This window comes from Sarcophilus harrisii, chromosome 2 (assembly GCF_902635505.1).
Source record: "Sarcophilus harrisii chromosome 2, mSarHar1.11, whole genome shotgun sequence".
In the NCBI taxonomy this organism is placed as follows: domain Eukaryota; kingdom Metazoa; phylum Chordata; class Mammalia; order Dasyuromorphia; family Dasyuridae; genus Sarcophilus; species Sarcophilus harrisii.
Window position 1 is genome coordinate 582,507,348 of NC_045427.1, and position 20,071 is coordinate 582,527,418.

Consider the following 20,071-nt stretch of genomic DNA (forward strand, 5'->3'; position numbering starts at 1 on the left):
GCACCAAAGGTGGGAAGGTTATGCTATAAAGAAGTCCCTTGGACAGCTCAATCAGAAATCTTTAAAATATCAGGTAAGGAGTTCCCCACCTTGTGACCCTAGGAAATACCCTAGGAAGAAAGTCTCCTAAATTTCTCTGTCTCTCTCTGTTTCTCTCTCTGTCTCTATGTGTCTCTCTGTCTGTCTCTGTCTCTTGTCTATCTTGCTGTCTTACTGTCTCTGCCTCTGTCTCTCTCTGTAATTGTTTCAACAATAACAACCAATTTTAAGTACTTGCTCTGTCTTAGGCAGTGTGCTAATAAATGTACAAATATAAACAAAAGGCAAGTCAGTTCCTATGGTTAAGGAAGTTACTTTCGAATGGAAGAAGAAAAGACATAACATAAAAGGAACTGGAAAAGAGAATCAGGAACAGACTCCAGAGAGGAATGAAAGTGTGAATATGGCTTGTATTTCCTTCTTATTGTACAATTCTATCTGCTATTCCTAACAGACTATAATGCCAGAAGCACTTTAGAGTTCAAAGAATACGGAAAAAGAAAAGACATCACTAATACAGCACTTTAAATGTGCAAATCATTTTACACACATTGTCTCACATGGACCTCACAACCACTCTGGAAAATAGGAACTACTATATCTTTCCTTCTGTTCTCCAAGATGACTGGGGTGGGACAGGGAATGTTACTCCAAAAAATTTCCTTTGGATAAATGGAGAGTGAATTGCAATAGAATATAAGCCAAACTGAGTTATTTCAAGAGGTCAAAAAATATAAAATACTAATATTAAATAACTTTGACCATATTATTATGTTAAAAAAAAAACAGAATAAAAGTGTTTATGTTTTTTCTCATGTCCTACAAAATTACTAATTTATTCTTTCTCAAGATCAAAGACAATATATAATTTAATAGTTGTATTTCTGTTTATTAATAATAATGGGATACAGACTCTAGGGGAAACATAGCAGTGCTCCTGAGGTCCCCTGACCTTAGAGTGCTATTGTTCTAACAATCTGTCAATGATTCTAAAGTCTTCTGGCCTTACGATAGTCCTACAAACATTACTGACCATCAGACTGATAATCAATTGGTCAGTAAGAACCCAAGTTCCTGAGGCAACAGTGAATAGATCACCCCTCTAACCTATCTGTAAGCCATAAAATTAGAAAATAAGTAACATGAAGCTCTGATCTTTTTAACTTTGCCCTATAAATTTATCTTCTTTCACCTGATTCTTTGCTAAATCCTTTTGGAACTTAGCCTGCTTTAATTACATTGCATTACAATTACAATAAACTTTGCCTCTTGATTTGAGTTCAAGCCTGCAAATTCTTTTGAGATACCATGTGATACTGGCTTGCATCCCCATTATTTTGGGGTGTCCTTTTGAACTTCAACAACAGTAGCAAAGATGATGGCTTAGGGTGTAGTGTGGTATCGTAACTGACTCAAAAGACTCGGACTTGAATCTCAGCACCAAGTATGACTAACTTAAATATTTGAGAAAACTCACTAGTTTGAGATTCAGTTTTCTTAACTGTAAAATGAGGATCATCATAATGGTACCACTTACCTAATAGGTTTGTTGGGAGGGAAGGATTTTTTAACCATAAAGTTCTCTGTACATATGAATTATTGATATTATCCTGACTGCTGCCCCACTGTCTAGATGTTTCAATTATGATAAAAGCTCCCCTTCAAATTCCATAACAAGATCTTACCATAATTTTCAAAAACCTTGAATATTCTATCCAACAAAATCAATGATTTATTAAATACCTTCTATATGCAGATCATTATTCTAAACAATTTTTAAAGCTTGATCTTTCAGGACATTAAGGGTTACTGTACCAAATCAAAATAGTCTCAAACTTAATGAATATTAAATCACTTAAAAATTGACAATATCTTTCTGAAGTACCTAGTAGCTTAAGATAAATATAAAACCACTGGCTATCTTCTTAGGAATAGGAGGGGTAGAGGAAGAGGAAGATCAATAAATCAAACAGTCCATTTGAATGCAAATCTTATATAAATATCCATGTACAGGCAGGCTGGTGATAGATATGTGATTGTAGAGGTCAGTGCAGAAAATGTGTGTCTGAGGTTTGGGATGCCAATTTCCAACCAGCCTGTCTCTATTCTAAGGACTGATGAAACCAATTATAACTTTCTAAATGAGATCATAGTATCACAAATGAGTTTAATGTAAAAGGATTCTGGGAGAAGGAAGAATAATTGTATGCATGAGAGACAAAACTATTTCTGTGTTTCTGAAATTGATCTCTTGCTTTAATCTTTGAGAAATCTCAGATACTGAACATTGGGGGTAAAATGAAACACACTGATGAAATCCAAAGTTTGTGTTTATTCAGTAAACCTACATGAAAAACACAAATAATGTTCTATTAGAAAGGATCATTAAATGTTGTCAGTCTACTATGTGTCAGGCACTGTCCTAAATAGTAGGGATACAAAAAAAAAAAAAAAAAAAAGGCATCAATTCTGTCTGCTTTCAAGGATCTTCCATTATAATGGGGGAGACAGAGTGTAAGTAATTAATACAAGATATATATCCAGAGTAAATGAAAAGTAATCCAAGAAGGAAGGCAATAGAATAAGGGCACCTGAAAAGGTCTCCTGCAGAAGCTAAAATTTTACTTGATTCTTGAAAAAAGCCAGGGAAGCTAAGGGGAGGAAAGGAAGACACTGAGTATTCCAGAAATGGGGGAATAGCTAGTGTAAAAGCATAGATATAAAGATAGAACATTTTATTAGAGCAACAACAAGTACGGTACAGCCTATAAAGTATATAATGGGAGTCCTGAGGCTCAGGAAACCCCAAAAAGTTGGTTTCACAGACTGATGAAAAAGGGTGTCTCAAAAGAATTTGCAGGTGGAGTTAGACCCAAAATGGTGGAGAGTAGACACATTTTTATCTGAGAGCCACCTAGTATTCCTCAGATCAACACCAAATCAAGCCTCAGAACTGGTTTTAGAATGATAGAACCCACAGAAATTTGGAGTGTAACAAATTTCCAGCACAAGATACTTTAGAAGAACTTCAGAAAAGGTCTGTTTCAATCAGGCAGGTGGGGAGGCAGCTGAGCACAGACATAGTGCAGGCCAGGGAATTTTAGCTTCCATGCATTCAGGGAATCTACTGAGAGACTCTTAGGCCACTCTGATCTGGGTTACAAGCCAGTGGATTAGCAGATTAGCTGTGAGACATCCAATACAAATATAAAAGGCAAATAGCCTCTGGACCCCAGAAAAACAAGTGACTAGGCCACACCTCTCCAGCATCAGAAGTTAGTCAGCAACACTGGTCCCAGGGCAACCTACAGTGGCTGTCACCTGTAGAGGAAGTTTGACACAATCTTCCCTCTACCCTAAGAGCAGACCTCAAGCTTTAAAAAATATGAGCAAAAAAGCAAAAGAACACTGATTGTAGATACCTTTTATGGAGAAAGAGAAGAACAGACTTCAAATCCTGAGAATCCTAAAGGCAAATCATCTCCAGATGAAGCCCGAAAGGATGATATGAGTTGGTCCTCATCACACAAGGCTCTCTTGGAGCAATTCAAAAAGTTTTTTAAAAAGAGTTAGAAGAAAAATGGGGAAAGAAAATGAAAAGTAGGCAATTGCATTTGGAAAACAAATTATCTGAAGAAAACTCCTTAAAAATAAATTTGATGAAATGGAAAAAGCATATAAATCCTTACAAAATAGATATGAAAAAAGAAACCAATTCATTGAAAAACAGAATTTGTGAAATGGGAAAAAAAAAATACAATGAAGAAACACCTCACTTAAAAGCTAAACTGGCCAAATGTAAAAGAAGATAAAAAAGCTAACTAAAGAAAATAATTCATTAAAAATTAGAATTGAACAAATAGAAGTTAATGACTCAATGAGAATTCAAGAATCAGTTAAACAAAATTAAAAAAAAAGATGAAAACAAATAGAAGAAAATATACAATAACTCATGGGAAAAACAACTAACCTAGAAAATAGATCTAGGAGAGACACCTTAAGAGTTATTGGACTTCCTGAAAACCATGACTAAAAAAAGAGTCTAGATATCAACTTTCAGGAAATCATCAAGGAAAACTTTCCTGATGTCCTAGAATCAGAGGGTAAAATAGCCATTGAAAGAATTCACAGATTACCTCTTAAAAGAGACTCCAAAATGAAAACTCCAGGGAACATTGGAGCTAAATTTAAGAATTACCAAATCAAGGAGAAAATATTGCAAGGAGCCAGAAAGAAACAATTCAAATATTGAGGAGCCACAAGCAAGATTATTCAGAATCTAGCAGCTTCTGCTTTAAAGGATAAAAGGACATGGAATTTGATAATCTGAAAGGAAAAGGAACTTGGATTGAAGCCAAGAATCAAATATCCAGAAAATTTGAGCATTAACTTTCAAGGAAAAAAGTTAGACATTCAATGAAACAGGTGAATTTCATTTATTTCTAATGCAAAGACTAGAGCTGAACAGAAAATATGATCTGCAAATACAGAACTCAAGCATTAAAAGGCAAAAAGGAAAGAAAAAAAACTTTTAAAAGTTAAAAAATATATATCCCTGTATGGGAAGATGACACGTTTAATTCTTAAGATCTGTATCTCTGTTACAGGTATATTTAGAGGGTGAAGTTATAATTTGATTTTATTGTGATGATATAAAAAAAAGGGAGATTAGAGGAGGAAAGGTGATTCTACTGAAAGATGAGGAAAATGGGGTTAAAATTGGGTAAATTACATCTCATGGAGAGCCAAAAAAGACAATATGATTAAGAGGAAAAAGGGAAAGATATGAGAATTGGGGGAATCTTACTATGATCAAGTTTGGCTCAAAGAGAGAATATTAGACACATTTAGCTTTACAGAGAAGTTTGTCTCACTCTATAGACAAATAGGAGGGAAAGGGGAAAGAAAAAGGGGAGGTAATAGAAATGAGAACAGAAATAGAAGGGGAATTGTATAAGAAAGGGGAAGAGACTGAAAGGGGAGGGCTGTTTCAGGAGGGGATGGTCAAAAGCAAAATACTGGGGAGGAGGGAAAGGGGGAAAGGAAAGAGAAAAATATAACTGGGAAAACAAGATGGCGGGAAATACAGAATTAATCATTTCAACTGTGCTGTGAATGGGATGAAGTCTACCATAAAATGGAAGCAGATAACAGACTGCATTAAAAGCCAGAATTCTATATTTTGTTGTTTACAAGAAACACATTTATAGAAGAGTGATACATTCAGAATAAAGGTAAAAGGCTAGAGCAGAAACTACTATGCTTCAGCTGAAGTTAAAAAAAAAAAAAAAAAAGCAGGGGTGGCAATCCTTATCTCAGATCAAGCAAAACCTACAATTTAGCAAAAAGAATATTATATTCTTTCAGTTAATCAGGTTTGCAACCCAGATGTCATACTCAGATGTTTAAAATCTCTCATCTCTCATATGCAAAATGTTGTCAAGTGCCCTCAATTTTATTTTTGTAATGTCTCTCATTAAGAACATTTCTCTTTTCTGATGTTGCCATCACTTTGTTCCAGGCCATTGTCACCTCATGCCTTACCTCACCTCATGCATTACTATTGTAATAGTCTGCAAATTCATCTCCCTGCCATGTTTCCACTCATTCTAATCCATCTTCCCCTTACTGTCAAAAGCAAAACTCAGGATAAACCACATCATTTCATCTGATTCAATAAACTCTAATTGGCTCCCCATCACTTCCAGGACCAATTATAAAATAAATCTGTTTGACATCAAAAGTCCTCAATAATCTGGCCCTTCCAACCTTATATCTAATGTATATATACATATACATACACAGACACACACACACACACACACACACACATATATATATATATATACGTATACACACACACACATATATATATATATGTATATATATGAAATCTGTGATCCAGTGATTCCAGCCTCCTTAACGTCCCTTACCCAATATACATTATCTACCAACTCTATCCACATTCACTGGCATCCTCAAACTTAGAATTCTCTCTTTCTTCACCTATGCTTTATGGCTTAAAATGACTTTCTTCAAGTCCCAGTTAAAATACCATCTTCTACATGACAAAACAGAAGCAAGGATTAAGAGATACACAGTTAAAGTAGAGATTTAAACTTTGGAATAGCTAATGGGAATCAGGAAAGTTGAAGAAAGATTAGGAAAGCTGATTGTCCAATATGCTTCTTGATTTCTAGTACTTGTATCCCCAGAGGTTATTAAAAGCAGACATACCTAAAATTATTTTCCATTTACCCAAAGATTTTATGTTTCTTCTGAGATATGGAATCCATATAGTCTGGTTTATTCTATTATCTGTATAACTTTCTTGATTTCTGTTCACTGCTTGATTAGATAAGAGTTTGCTGACTATCTGTTATTGTCTTATAAAACAAGCATTTGGTGGGACAGAGCTAAATTTTCTAAGAGTTACTCTACCCTTTAGAGATAGCAGGGAAACTGGGGAGGGGAATGGATTCTATCCTGAATCCCTAATAGGGTGGTATACTCATAGAACATAGATATCTGATATGTAATTAATGGATATACTTCCAGTCCAAACTCTGGGTTAGGGATAGGAGAATAGAGGAATGAGTGTCCAGTCATGTTCTTCTTCCACATAAACTTGAAAAATGCACTCTCCCTTGGCACAATCCAAATATTAACTATCTAAATATGTTCCTGCAAAAGGGAACAAATGGGTTCCTGTTTTACATATACAAGCTGTTGTTTAGAACGTTTAAGACAGGAAACTAGCCCCAAACTATTGTTATTCTCTTTCTCCATTCCATATGTATATAACAGAGAAGAATAAGAAGGAGGAGAAGGAAGGGAAAGAGGAAGAGAGGAAAGAAGAGGAAAAGGGGAAAGAAAGGGAAGAAAAGAAGAAAGAAGAGAAGGATAATATACAACAATAATGATGAGATCTAGGTACTAAAATGTAGTTCAAAATAAACATGACAAATTCAAAAAAGGAAGATTTATGTAGGGGAATAAGTTACAGCCAAAAATAGCAGGTAAAACAGGAACCAGGAGAGGCAAATATGAAATAAAATTACAGGCATATATTTAGAAAGGAAAAAAGGTTTGGAATAATCCATTAAAGAATATTCTATGTGTCCTAAGCATACCACTCTCTGGCAGGTTAGATTCATAGAGGAATTTAGCAGACTAAAGAGAGTTTGCCAGAATAAGGAATAATGGGAAGGCACTATGAGGGAGAGTACCTCATAATGGGCTTAATCCACTTAGCAAAGATCTTCATTTAAACCAGATCTTTTATAGGGGAAATGTAGCCTTGGGTTTTCCAAGTATAAAGGTGGGAAATAAAGAAGGAGGGACAGAGAATTAGGGTGAATCCATCTGGCAGACTAGATCCCAGACCTGTCTAAAGATTTCTCTAAAGTTGTTACTAGGTCCCAGACCTATCTAAAGATATCTCCAAGGTTGTTATGAATGTCTTTGAAGATGCTAACTAGATTGGAGACAGGATGAATGAATTAACAATAGACTGTGACTTCACATTATTCTATAACAGGATGTGGGCTTCTTCCTGACTATCCCAAAGATGGTCTATTCACATTAAATAATACACTGGCTCTCTTCAGAAATAAAAGATAATCATCATAATCTTTACCACCAACAATAACAACAACAACAAAAAGCATTCTGACTCGTCAGGGAAACTATGGCTGTTACCTGAATGTTGAGTCTGCCTCTGTGAGCCCCCAAGCCATATCGCTTAACTGTTGAGGCATGCAGCTGGAAATCAGTGATTTTTAATGTTTCCAAACCCAGGGGAGGACAACCTGGAAGGCAAAGGTCTAGTTAAAAATGAAGATAAACAATATTTTTATAAATATTCTTCCATTCCACTTAAATTATAGAGAAAAGCAAATTAAATCCTTGAGATATTATTTTACACCTATCAGACTGACTAAAATGATTGAAAGAGAAATGACAAATGTTGGAAGGGATGTGGAAAATTTGGAACACTAATCTACTGTTGGTAGAACTGTGAACTGATTCATATTATGGTACCAAAGTTATTAAAATTTTTATATCCTTTCATCTAGCAATAACACTATTTCCAAAGATGAGTAGGGAAAAGGAAAATAATGTAAATGTTTTAAAATACTTATAGTAGTTCTCTTTGTAGTGGCAAAAAACAAATTGTGGTATATGTTTATGATGGGATATTACTGTTGATGTAAACCCTACAACTAATTTATTCACTGGAATTACTAAAAAGAGGTCATCCTGCTGCTCTGTCAACTATGATCAGGTCAGTTTCCCAGATTGTCTTGTTTGCATAGCATGATGTGAAGTGAAACACTTAATCAGTCTCTATTGTCTCAATAATGTGTGGCTGAAACTCTTAATTGCATCATCCTCTCTAAGACTATTAGTTAGCATATCTTTAAACAATTCTGGAACCTGATCAGCCAGGTGGATTCCAATTGACTCCTCCTTGATTCCTCTCTGACATTTCCCCAAGCTCTTCACCAGTTCTTCCCATCACTCCATAGGTCCTGCCTTTATTTCCGCCTCCTTCTCAGAGATCTTAAAAATCAGGTTCCCTCAGAAGCAAATTGCTCAATCACCTATGACTCTGTCTCGTTTAATTCTGGTTGATTTGAACTTGTGTGCTATTCAAGTAATGAATAGCAAAACTTTTGTTATTTGTGATGGATGTCTCTAACATAATTTCTTTACGCTATGAACTAAATCTTGGTTGTACTATTTTTATTATATTCTTTTACAATTATGCTCTCCCAAATCCACATCACTATACTATAAACAAGAATAGACTTGCACAAAATAATGAAGAGTGAAATAAGTGTTGTGCCACAATTCTCTTATTGTCCTGACTCAGTTTCTCTAAATTGTTCTGCCTAGGTTTCCCTTAATTGTTCTGCCTCAGTTTCGAATTGTTCTGCTCAATCCTGCAAAACTACCCCTCCCTCCTAATCATGATGATCCAGATAAGGAGAAAGACCTTCTATCTTAGACATCATGACCTCAGCCCTTCTCTACTTATCAGAATGCCTCTCCCTATCCTAGAATGTCCGGTGCCTCCACCCACCCTGTCAGAACCAGATCCATAGTTCTATTCCCACTCTCAGCACTCTGAGTCCACACTTGCCTCTATCTACCCCCGATTCTGAGCCACCTGCATATATATATATATATGTGTGTGTGTGTGTGTGTCATTGAGAACTCACATTGTTTGTTGGATTCTTGGAAATCATAGTCTCATTCAAGCCTGTGACCAAACCATGGATCCATTTTGTCCCAGTAAATCTCTCCCTTTCAAATAAATTATTAAAAACTCTCTAATCTCTATCTTGCCTCAGTTTCTCCGGCATTATATTTGTAGAACCACAAGATTGTTGTATATAATAACAGCAATATTATTTTAAGAAAAACTTTAAGCATCTAAGTCATTCTGACCAGCCCCAATGTAAGTATAAATTTCCCATGGGGAAGATGTTATATGCATTTGAGAAAGAACTAACAAACAGATATAAGTATACAATGTTTTTACTTATATATGCATAATCCTGTCTAATGATAGTCATCTGTGGGTGGGAGGGATATGGCAGGAAAAAAGGGGGGGAAGTTACATAGTAACTTTATTATGTATTTAAAAGGAATAGCAACTTGTACATAATAGATTTGCAGATTCATGTGCAACAATCTTTTTTTTTTATTCTATTATGTTACAGAAATGTCTGTTTTATTTCATAAATTAAAAATAAAATAAAGATTTTTCTTTTTATAGATTGGACAAATGTTTTATATTTTTCTTCACAGTACATCAAGCTTTTCATTTCCCTGTCTCTTTTCATGCTTCCTAGGGTGTCTTTTCCACAGGTATGCACAGTATTTCCTGACAAATGCTTGTTCATTCAAGTGTCAACATAATGTCTATTTTCTTCTCTATTTTGGCATTTGTTTTTGTTCTTTTGTTTTAACATTCCCATTTGTTTTCCAAGCTACTGTCCTGAGGCCATGTTTCCAGTAAGATTGCTTTGAGATTGGCAGTCAAGGAGTGGCTGGCTGCCACTAGTTAGAAAATTCCAGATGACCACATGGTTGAGCTCTAAAACAATCATCAGAACTTGATGATTTTACTTTGTCTACTGAAACATCATGCTTTATATCCTAATGAGTGTGGAAATATAAATAGAAAAAAATATTGATTTTTAGTTCATAGCAACATCAGCTATTCTGAGGAAAAACTACAAGGCAGATTCAGATCTACTCTTCAATTCTGGTCTTATAACCCCAAGGTGAAGTTCCACTCCTTGACACTTGACCCTAAAGGGAAAAAAAAAAAAACCAACCACCACAGGTAGTAGTCTTATAGTAGAGTCTAACAACACCTTTTTAAAAGTACAAAGTCCCAGGGAAAGCTAAGAGGTACCATGGATAGAATACTAATCCTGGAGTAACAGAGAAATTGAGTTCAAATATGATCTCAAGACATTTGACACTTACTAGCTGTGTGATACTGAGAAAGTCAGTTAAGTCTCTCAAAAAAAATTTAACTCAGAAAAGGTTTGAACTACAAAGCATGTGCCACAGTAGAGCAAATAACAGTATAAAACCAACCCAATATTCTATAGAATTGAATACTAAGGTTCTTTAGCAATTCTGATGAATGTACATATCTTACTTAACATAATAATTTGTGGTTGAAAAAGATTATGTATCTATAGCATGTCTGAAAATTCTTAGTACATTTTTAAACTGATAAAACTTAAAACTATACTAAGAATTCTAAGAAACATATATGTATCTTTATATACATATATGTCTAATATACTGATACAGATATTATATATGTATACATTTTTTAAACATGCATAAACACATACATATACATAGTATCTTATTTATGTCTCCCAAATCTTACAAGATGGGTATGATGAGGTTTAGGTTTTGGGGTTCAGGGAACCAAAATATGATGAGCTTTAGATTTAGGGTTGTCAGGGAACCAAATGATGAGATGAGATTCAGGGAACTAAAATTAGTTTAGGGTTTCTGGTGGTCAGGGAGTTAAATGATAAGGTCTAGTAGCAGGTTTGGGGTTCAGGGAACCAAATGGAGAGGTTAGGCTCCCCTACATCCCATTGGGATTCGGTACTTGGGTAGGGAGTTTTGGAAACCCCCTTCTGGCAGCACAGAGATTCTTTATAAAGGAATTTACAAACTCAAAAAAGCTAGACTGATAAAAGAGGTTTATTATTGGCATTGGGAAGTCAGCCTTTGCTATGTAAAAATAGAAAGGCCAAGTTAAGTCTGACCGAGAAGTAAAGTTTAGAGAAATCTGGACAGAGAGGCAGAAAGTCTTGTTAGGGAAATAAGGTGAGGGAGATAAAGAGAGCTATGGAAGAGAATATTATTCCAGCGGGCAGAGGTTTCCTTGGCATAGCATGGCATGGCATAGTATGTTAGGACCTCTGCAAAGAGAGGATTTTAGATTGGCTCTTTTATAAGCCTTGGCTACAAGCTGGGGGTTGCTCTGGATAGGCCTGGGTACAGCTTGAGTTGAATTGAATAGAAGATCTTCATTTGAATAGGGTTGGAATTCTTTAACTCAGGACTGAACCAACCCTATCTAGATAAGCAACTTTATCTGATTCCCTGGGGCAGTCTCTCACTGAGGTAGGGTTGAAGGAGATTTTCTCCTTCAAGGAGCTTCAAGTGCTTTACCTCATGGCTCATTTCCAAAGTCAGAGAGAGAAAGAGAAAGAGTTTGGGGATCCCCTCATCAGGTAGTTCAAGTGCCAATTCCAGGATGAAATATGCTCAAAGCTGATAAATGACTTTCTTTAAGGTCACAAAATTAGAAAATGGCAGAGTTGGAATTCAAAACTAGCTCTTCCCATCCAGTTTGCTTTCTGCTATTTATACATATTTTTGTAACCCTTAGTGAAAGATGGCTTTGTACTTATTCCAAAGAGCTTAAGAGAATGGGAGAAAAGGCAGGACATTTTTCCAATTTCCATATCATCTTACCAAAGAGCCTCAGTGACACAGTCTCAATATGCTATTTACTCCCTAGAATATTTAAAGCCGCTTTATGTCAGAATGAAGATAGCATCTTATTATTGGAAATCATGTCCTAACTTTTTATAATTTTTAATTGAGTAATTTATGTTTACCTAATATGTGCTAGATATTGTCAATATAGGCAGAGAGATGCTTATTAGAAGTGGCTATATTAGCAGGCGCATACACATGGGAAGTAATGCTATCAGTTCTGCCCTCTTACCATGAAAAGAACAATAAAAAATAAAATAGCTACCATATCTATAGGTTTGGATAATTTTAAGAAAGGTCAATCCAAATTCCATTATTCCAGAGAAGTCAAAGAACTTTGGAGAATGTTCTGAGGATGATATTGTATGGAATAGAGAGATAAGGTGAAGAACTTACAAGAATGCATGAATTATTTTTCTGTATTTTATTTTCATTATTTCTGTGTTTCCCCTATGACCATATGTGCAGGCCCATATTTACTTGAGCCTTGGCCAGTTATAAACATATTTACTTAACCTGAGCTGATGACATTTATTAGTATTTGACATTTATTGATATTTGGTCTATTAGCTTGACCACTATCTGCTTGATTAAGCCTGAAGGCCTGATTTTCTGTTTCCTAGAAATCAGGTGATTTCTTCCATTCAATCTCTCTAAATAGCAACAACCAATTAGATGCTTCCCCCTCCCCTTCTCAATATTCTCTTACTTGTGATGTAATCTCTTGTATAAAAGCTGTGTATCTTTACTACTTCTTTAGCCCTCCTACCACGAGCTTTCTCCTCCTTATCTCATGATGGAGTGGCTCATCCTCTAGAGGTTTTAATAAACAACTTTTCTGCTTTCTACTGCATGATCTTTGAGTAGTCATTTTGGGTAAGGGTCTTCTACATCCCTCACAATATTATGTCTAGGAGGGAGAGGCATAGTAGTATCCATACATCCATTTAACCAAAATTTATTCAGTGCCTACGTTATGAAGAGTTATCTGTTGGGTACTAGAAAAGAGATAGAGATAATTAAGATATACTTTTTGCCCTCATAGAGTTTGAGGTTGAAAGGAGAGACAAACACACATATATTTGTAACAACATAATAACTAGAATAGAGAACAGAATATGATCAGAAGGAAGAAGGGAAGGAATAAACATTTATATAGCATCCACTATGTTCCAGACACTGGGCTAAAGCAATTTTACAAATGCTATTTCACTTTATTATAAAAAACAATACAAAGTGCTTCTCAAGGAACTGTATTTTCAATTGAAAGGAAATCCCAAATGGTTTCATGGAGGAGGTGACTTGAAAGACAAGACTGTAATTCCCTAATTCCAATTCAGGATCAGTAGAATTTTAACAGAATTGGGGGAGGCATGGAGGATGGGGGATGGAGTAGAGAAGGAAAAAAAAAGATTGTTGAGGAATAAAAAATTGAATATTGAAGATACAATAAGAGGAAAATAAAGAACATGTAAGAGATCTAGTAAGCTACTCAATCTGGCAGGAGCAGAAAGCATAGTTAGGGGGTAGAGGGAGGGAAGAGGCATTTGCTAAGTAAGTTAAACACTTATTATGTGTCAAGGATTGTGCCAAGTGTTTTACAAATGTTATCTCATTTGATTTGGAATGGGGGGGAGGAGAAAAATGTTAGATGAGGCTGAAAAAGTGGGATGTTGACAGATGGCACAGGTATAGGATGGAAATGCCCAGGTTAAGAAATCTTGCTTCCATTTAGGAAACAAGAATATGGCACTAAAAGGTTATGATTAAGTCTACACATAAGGTAATGATCTATAAGATGGATGGATGACAGAAAGAGAAGAAATAAGCTTACTGTCATAGTCTAAGCAGGTAGTAATGAAATTCTCTGATAGCATGATGGCAGTGGGAATAGAAAGGAGACCAGTATGAAAGCTAATGTAGAAAAGAAATCAGCAATTTGGAATGATATCTCTCAAATCACTAAATCACAAATACTCTATGACCCAGAAATACCACTATTAGGTCTACTCCCCAAAGAGATCAACAAAATTAAAAAGAAAAGTATCAATGTATACATAATATTTAGGGCATCATTTTTATAAGAAAAGAACTGGAAGTTAAAGGAGTGCCCATCAATTGGGGAATAGCTAAACAATTTATGGTATGTGAATGTAATGGGATGCTATTTGTACTGTAAGAATTGACAAAATGAATGGTTTCAGAAAAATCTTGATTATGAAGTATGAAGTAATGTGGAATGAAGTTAGGAGAACCAGGAGAATATTCTATACAATAATAATAAGATTATAAAAGCAAACCACTTTAAAAGACTTAAGAAGAATTATCAACACAATGAATCATTTACAATTCCTGAGCACTGATAATGAAGAGTATGACCCCTTCTCTTGACAGATAATATATATAAGACTCAGGGTGGTGAATGGGACTTACATTTTATGTACATGACCAATAAAGCAATTTGTTTTATTTTATGATGCATGTTTGTTGTAATGTTTTTCTTTTGCATTTTTTTTTCTTTCTTCCCTCCTACCAATTTGGTGGAGGAAGAAGGGAGAGTAGTGGTGGTGGTGGTGGTGGTTGTGGAAAGGCAAGAAACTAAGTGTTTGCTAATTGAAAAAAGAAAAAATGTAATGAGAAAAAGAAAAAAAAATAAACTAGTCTGCAATAATAGAATTGTTGAGATTTGGAAACTGACCAGATATGGGAGCTGAGTTATACAGGAGACAAAGAAATTGTAATCATTCATGTCTATCCAAGATACTATCCTGGACAAGATGGTCTGAAAGTCTCAGCCAAAATAATACTTTTTATTCTCTATTATGACAAATGCTAGCTTTATGAAATTTTCCATCATCATTATTAATTGCTAAATGCTATTTGTGAGAGCTACTCCCCTAGAACAATTCATTTTTAAAAAAAGATGCATTTCTCTTGCATCTAGGTTTACTAAGAAAGTTAACCTTTAAAATGATATTAGCCTGAATCATATTACTTATATCACCAAAGGGATCCCTTCCATTGTTTTAATCTGCAGACATTTGATCTTCAAGTAATGCTAGAGTTCTAAGTTCCTCTATTCAAGTCACAAATCAGCAGATGCTATGACATCTATCCTTCTCTGAACTAGCACCATATAGCCAATTAAGTTTCTTCTCACTGTGAGGAGTAATAGATCCCTCTGCAACTGTCATGACCAAATGCTGTAAGAGTATGCCCTCAGGAATGCAATCACACATTAAAATTCGCAGCTGCACACTGAATGTCACCATGGTCTCAAGACATTACTTAAAATGTCATTTACCCAAAGGATAATCACTGGACCTCTGAATCCTTTCGATTATATGTTAGTACTCTAATATTAAATTTTAGCCCATTTGTTTCCTTGAACTAAAGCAAATAGAGATCTATTAACCCATAATAACCTTCCAGATCAGCCTCACCCATCAGGAGGACTAGGCTACCAGGTTGTTCTCCTTACAAAGAGACATTTAAGGCTGTTGATGCTTTAACTCACCTCCTTGTGAGCTCGAGACATTTTGACCTGAGTTGTCTTTTCTAGCCCTTATTCTAATGTGTCATTCTAGCTGTCAGAATTCCCCAGACATTCTCAGCTTCTGCTTTTCCCACAAACCAAGGCAATTGCAAGGTTCTGCCCTGCTTTAGGCTTCTAGAACACTCCTGTCAGTCTTGTCTGCCCACACTAAAAAGGGAGAACAATATCAAGGCTGAGAGCAGATGACCGCAGCCTCACAACCATGCTGTTGGTAGCATACATGCTGACTCACTCATCCTTTTCTTTTGGATCTGGACTCCTGAATATTCATCATTCACACATGGAATCTATTGCTCAGTCCCTTCAGCCTGAGTCTCAGATACACTTTTGTGCTGCCTGATCTCCACTGTAGAATCTGACCAACAATTGTTCTGGTACCTTCCTCCTCTGATTCTTTGTTCCACCTTACCAGTTCAGACATCCCAGGAAGGCTCAAGTAAAATAAGGCAAGTAAAATGATTTGTAAACTTTAAAGTGCTATAAAAATGCCAGCTATTATTGTTTTTATTATGGTGATTGTATACTGCCTCCATCTGTGTTCATCTTCCCAGGCTTGGCAATCTGCTTTCCCATCTGGACTTACATTATACACATGTCCATCTTCATATTAACTTGTCTTCATTTTTCCCCAATCCTCCTGTATACCAAATCCCTCAGAATTAACTAGATTCTTAGGCCTGAGCCCCTCATTGCATTTTTTATTGCCTGCAATCTAGGGTGACAATCCTTTGGAACAAAGTTCTATTTTGGTTAATTCTGTATCTCCAGGACTTGTTTGTTTCTTGTTTTGCCATATTAAGATCTTTAAACTGGTCTCACAGGACTCTCCTCCTTGGTTTCATTTCCTGTTTCTGATGGCTCATTTTAAGTCCCTTTCACTGCCTTACCATCAAATACCAGAAGAAACTGCACCAAGGATATACCTCAATTTCAATGGATTTTGTTTTATCTAATGAAAGAAAATCAACAAATCAGTCACTCAATAATCATTTAGAAAGTTCTTACTCTGAACCACAATATTAATTTTGGGCATTAAAAAATCAAACATAAAGAGAAAAAAGAGAAAATAAAGTCCACAGTTTCAAGAAAGCTTATATCATAAAAAGACATAGTGACTAGACATGTGATACCATCAATATAAGAAACTCCTAAGGATGGAAACCCTTAATTGTAAAATGTTTAACACAGTGCCTGGCACCTAATGCTATTTAAATGTTAGTTTTTATTATTTTAAACACTATGGGTCCTCTTCTCTGTAACTTAATAATCTCAAAATACAGATTCTTAACCTGGATTTAAAAAAATGATTTTAATATAATCTATTTTCTATGCAATTCTATTAATTTAATTATATGTAGTTAAAGATATGATTGTGAAAAGAATTCCATAGGTTTCACTTGAATCCCAGTCACATACACACCCACTATATCCCCACCCCTACACACACACATACACACACACACACACACACACACACACAATATTAAGAATCTTATCCTTAAGGACGACTGAAAGACTTGGTCAGAACACTGTAGATAAGGGTCATCTACCCAATATGTGTCCCTGTCTTTACCTGACCTAGATGCCTGAGGCAATTGGGATTAAGTGACTTGCTCAGGGTCACACAGTTAGGAAGTGTTAAGTGTCTGAGGTCAAATTTGAACTCAGGTCTTCCTGACTTTAGGGCTAGTCTCTATCCACTGCGCCACCTAGCTGCCCCTGAGACTAACTCTTTTTCCACTACACCATGCTGCATTTCCTGACAAAAAAAGTTACTAAGATAAATATAACGTGTAAGATTTCTCCTAATAATTCATTCTAGCAAAAAGGAATCAGTGAATTATAAGGATGTCATCCAGTTAGCCAGCTCTTTAAAAAAATGCCCTGATTTGCTGGCTAAATTAAGCAAAGCTTACAAAAGCACTTTCAAAATAAAATTCAGGACATTTATACATGAATTACTTTATTTCAAAAAAAAAAGGAAAGGAATATCTGTATACAAAACTGCTTACTTTTATCAAAAGAATTGCTCATGTGAATAGACAGTTTTCTCCTTCCACATCCTCTAACCAAAAAGTGCTGGGAAATAAAATAATAATATTGGTACATGTTTTTTCTTCTGAAATCAACCAAGAACAAAAATACCTATTAGAAATACCTGTGCAGCAAAACCTGTATATGCAAGTTATTAGAGCTCTGTTCCACATTTCTGAATTCCTATCTACTATACAAATCAGATAAATATGTGTTTTAGTCATTCTTACTGGGGATGACATATCATAAGCATGAAAGCCAAATCATAAGACCCACTTGAACTATTTGTACACTGTCATTTGGTTGTGATTGTGTCATTTTGTAAGAGTCCTCCCCAAAATATAATTTATCATAAATAGTCTCAAAATCATGCATCTCTTGAAGAATTTCATTTGTTTTCCTTGTCAAATATTGCTGAAAAAAAGCTCGAGCCACAGAGTTGAACTTAGTGTAGAAAATATATAGCTATGACTCTTATAAAAAGGGAAACCATAGAATGATGCAAAATAATATGATATATTGTCTTTTGTATATAAAGATGAAATAATAGACTCTCAGTCACAGAAAAGAATAGCTGACTTTTATGTAGAAATTTAAGTTTGCAAAGCACTTTATATGTAGGCTTTCACCTGAGTTTCACAAAAATCATATAATGCAAATATTAAGGGTATTATTATTATTGCCATTTTACAGATACAATGATTCACATTCAATGGTTCAGGAGGACTCCAAGTGATCCAAGACAAAAACAAACAAGATCAACTACCTTACCAAACAAAGGAGCAGAATCTGGCTTTGGCACAAAACTCCAAGTTGGGAGTCAATCAAAGAAAACATCAACCAGTATAAAAATTATTATAGATCTAGATACCCCTCCCCCACAAAGAGCAAATAAATCTCTAAATGCAGGCAGCAACTGAAAAGAAAAAAAGGGAGTAGAGTTCTGGTTGGATCCAGAAACTCAAATCATGGATACTGGGGAGCCCAAGATTCTGGTCTAGATATTATAGTCAGCTCAGTGAGGAAGCCTGTAGAATTCATGGCACAGGGGCCATTTTGGATTTGAATCTGGTGGGACTAAAGAAATAATAGGAACCAAGTCCAATTATATCCCTCTCCTATTCACAGTAAATGATACAGTGAAAAAAAAGGACTATGTCCCCAAGATGTTTGGGGATGTTTGGGGAAATTTCTACATCTTTATTCTTGCTATATCTCTGAAGTAAATATTCCTTCACAAATGCCAACTTGACTTCACATGATTAAATAAAACTAGAGTACTTGGACCTCTAAAATTGGAGGAACATAATTGTGGGGCTCTAGCCAGAGGTAGACATTTGGTGATGCTCTTTAACCACATCAGATTATGAGAAAACTGTAGAGAGGATAAGAAATGTGGTACATCTGGCCTTCAGGGATTTGGAGAAACAGAGTCACCATTACAACTACATAATATGCATAGATATATACGTATGTTTGCAGGTGTGTGTATTTAAAGCAGGAGCTAAAAATGGAGATCAACAGCTTAATACTATCTTCTGCTATATGTTTGGGAATGATATGGTATCAGAAATTTTTCTGGTATTTAAGTTCAGAATAAAACAAAATAAAAATTTTAAAATAAAACAAGTACTTCCATATAAACAGTAGAACAGAAAGCAGGTTTGACATAAAACTTCGAATTTCTATTATGTACAGTTTGCTTTGCAAGTATATAAAAAATTCAACATGCTACTTTCAAAGCTGTCCTGCCTTCTGTGATTCCTTCTGGTCTTCCTTTAATTCTCTTCTGAGCATTTCAAAAAATATTTTTCAATGACCCTCTTTGCTTCCTACATTCCTTCCTTCTTCATTCCATCCCTTTCTCTCTTTCCTATCTCTTTCCCTCCTCCCTCCTTCCTTTCTTTCTTCCTTACCTCTCTCCTTCCTTTCTTTCTTCCTTACCTCCCTCCTTTCTTCCTTACCTCCTTCCTTCCTTCCTTCCTTCCTTCCTTCCTTCCTTCCTTTTTTCCTTCCTTCCTTCCTTTCTTTCTTTCTTTCTTTCTTTCTTTCTTTCTTTCTTTCTTTCTTTCTTTCTTTCTTTCTTTCTTCACAACCTTATTCCTGGCTTCCTTCTCCCTTCCTCCTTATCTCCCCCAAACATAGAGGGGGAAAAAAAAAAACCTTTGTAACAAATATGTATAGACAAGCAAACAAAATTCCACATTGGATGTGTCCAAAAACAATATGTTTCATTCTGAAAGCCTTCTACCAAAAGCAAGGTAAAATGTTTCATCTTTAATCCTCTGGAATTTTGGTTGGTTACTTCATAATCAGAGTTCTTATAATTTTTTTCAAAATTATTCGTCTTTACAATGTTATTAGTGTACAAATAGAACAACTCTCAGG

The 20,071-nt window shown here is 35.4% G+C and overlaps 1 protein-coding gene across 2 annotated transcripts in view; it reads right to left on the reverse strand.

The window, feature by feature from the left end:
- CPXM2 (carboxypeptidase X, M14 family member 2) overlaps positions 1-20,071 on the reverse strand; it is a 266,901-nt gene that overhangs the window by 165,605 nt on the left and 81,225 nt on the right. For both annotated transcript variants that reach the window (XM_031956005.1, XM_031956006.1), the window contains one exon: positions 7,741-7,850. In XM_031956005.1, the coding sequence (XP_031811865.1) occupies positions 7,741-7,850 (110 nt within the window). The remainder of the gene's footprint in view (positions 1-7,740; positions 7,851-20,071) is intronic.